The sequence below is a fragment of the Phragmites australis genome, chromosome 15, assembly GCF_958298935.1.
Source record: "Phragmites australis chromosome 15, lpPhrAust1.1, whole genome shotgun sequence".
In the NCBI taxonomy this organism is placed as follows: Eukaryota; Viridiplantae; Streptophyta; class Magnoliopsida; order Poales; family Poaceae; genus Phragmites; species Phragmites australis.
Window position 1 is genome coordinate 4,926,230 of NC_084935.1, and position 2,334 is coordinate 4,928,563.

Below are 2,334 nucleotides of genomic sequence, written 5' to 3' on the forward strand. Positions count from 1 at the left end.
CTTATTATCAATTTTTCTAAGACTATCCTCAAACTCCGAGATCTTTTCCACACTAACTTCTTATTCATCACATGAGCACCACTTAGAGCTCATTGATCTTAATATATGTCATTTAATCTTAATAGCATTCCTTAATGAATCCAAGCTTTATCAATCATACAAAACCCATAAAATATTTTATAAATAATTTTCATATAATTATTAATCTATAAATATTATCACTAATTATTAAAATCACACTTAACGATTAGACAAACCTTCAATGTTTACGCATACTAACCAGGCATCTGGACCCAGCTTGGTGCAAGATGAAAGGAAGGGCGGGCAGCAGAGTGGGCCTACGGCCCGAGGAAGATGAGCCCGTGTGTCAAAGCCCAACAGCTTGTATCCGTCGGCCGAGTGGGCCGGGTAATCGAGTGGCTGATGTGCGTGAGGGTTTGAGAAGGGGAAGAGGGTGAGAGAAGGCATGATGGATTTAAACGCTAAACCCGTAACCCTGTTTTTCCTCTAACGAACCTCTGCTGTTCTTCTCCCAACCCCCCAATTCATTCTCTCTTCCTCGGAATTCTTCTGTTCTCGTCCGATTGATCAGGATGGTGACAATATGGAACCACAAATGCTAACCTTGTGGCATGAAAAAGAATTATCTCAAATGTGAAGTCGATCATATCACTGTGATCTTTGATCATTTACATGATTATGATAACTTCCTTGTATGGCTTTGTGGGAATGCAAAGAAGCAGAAGAAAAAAAAATGAGATTGGATGCGATTACATTACAAGTATGATACAGGCGACTATATGGGCCAGAATCAATTGATTACTACGCAATTCAGTGTTAGCACCATAGCTCCGGAGAGAATTGTTTTTGCAGATATTAGATGTTGAGATCAACATTGCTGATGTTAATTCCATTGTATGCGATCGGGGCATACATCCACATATCGTCAGAGCTCAACAACTGCACATAATTGAAAAAAGTTAGCGAAGTCCCATTTTTGCAGTATATACTATAATTAATTGGGTATTACACATCTTTTTCTGATATCATGGAATAGTTGATGTACCCACCTTAATCTGAAGCTGCAAAAATTTGACATACTGCACTGCTTCCTCGAGCATCGTACTAATGTCGACCTGTTAGATCATATTTATCCAAGTTAGACACGAAATTGTATTAACCAATTAACATTGGGAATCAAGTTCTATGAGAAACTTACTTTTGTTCCATTGGGAACCAAGTTCTGCAAGATTCTCATTCTTTCATTGATCCTCTCTCTCCTCTTCTGCAGAATTCACATTTAAACCCATCAGAATTCAGATGCATGCCCCTGAGTCACCGTGTAAATTGTTTATGTTCCCTATAACTCTAAGCAAGACCTTCTAAATTTTTTGACTTACCCTTGCATAGAGACTCTGAGGATCAGTTGCTGCTCCACGGCTGGCCCTGGTACCCGTCTTCTTCGAGCTTGAATTCGCATTGCCTTCCAAGTTTCCCTCCTCGGAGGTGCAACTGCTAGAGCTTTGCGTGTCGACAAAGGCGTTGCCGCCATCGTCGTTGCCGATAGAATCCTTTTTGCCAGCCTTCTTGGTCTTCTTTGATGCCTGCATCAAATGATAACTATTATAAGCATGGATCAAAACATTTCAATTGGACTAGTCATTGGCCCATAAGTATTTCTGCGTGCATACCTTTGTGGCAGCACTGGACTTCCTCTTGTTAGTCGCCGGTGCATCGTTGACTGCTTCTTCCTCTCTGACTGATGAATGGTTGCCATGTACATGGCTCAGATCCTCACTCAAGTATGGGATAGCACAATGCGAATCGAAGTCGGTAGGCGGGAATGGAAACTCAAAGCTCTCATAATTCTGACCTGGATCAGGGAAACTGGTAACGCTAGAACTATGATCTGGTTGAGGCCAGCATTGTGGGGGGACCTCATAGTTCAGATAGCTAGAAGAGGAGTTGGAGTCGGTGTAGAGGCTAGGCAGGAAGAGAGCTGCCATTGCCTCCATAGACTCATCCACATGCTCGTAGGTGAAGCAGTGATCATGAGCTCCAAGAAACTGCGCCATCACATCGGTTTCCAACGACGGCGCAACCGAAGTGTAGGAGCTCTCCATTTTAGCAATGTGGGAAGGCCTCAAGGCAACGAAGGACACTAGCTTAGACAAATGCTGCTGCTACAATCCTTGAGTGCCTCTGTCGCGTGGATGCAGAGGGTATTTGTAGGCTGCTCGTGGCCCACATTGTTGATCAAGGATGATAGCTTCACAATCAGTACCAAATTGTCTGGCTCTTAGCAAATAAAAGTTTATCTCCAGAGTCAACCCC

At 42.8% G+C, this 2,334-nt stretch overlaps 1 protein-coding gene across 1 annotated transcript; it reads right to left on the minus strand.

The window, feature by feature from the left end:
- Window positions 1-769: 769 nt before the first annotated feature.
- On the minus strand, window positions 770-2,123 carry LOC133893539 (transcription factor RSL2-like). Its single transcript, XM_062334579.1, has 5 exons — window positions 1,692-2,123; window positions 1,401-1,604; window positions 1,220-1,285; window positions 1,071-1,136; window positions 770-960 (listed from the first exon to the last, which is right to left on the minus strand). Exons 1-5 carry the CDS (start codon window positions 2,121-2,123, stop codon window positions 877-879), a joined length of 852 nt encoding a protein of 283 aa, XP_062190563.1. The 3' UTR covers window positions 770-876.
- Between the last annotated feature and the right edge of the window lie 211 nt (window positions 2,124-2,334).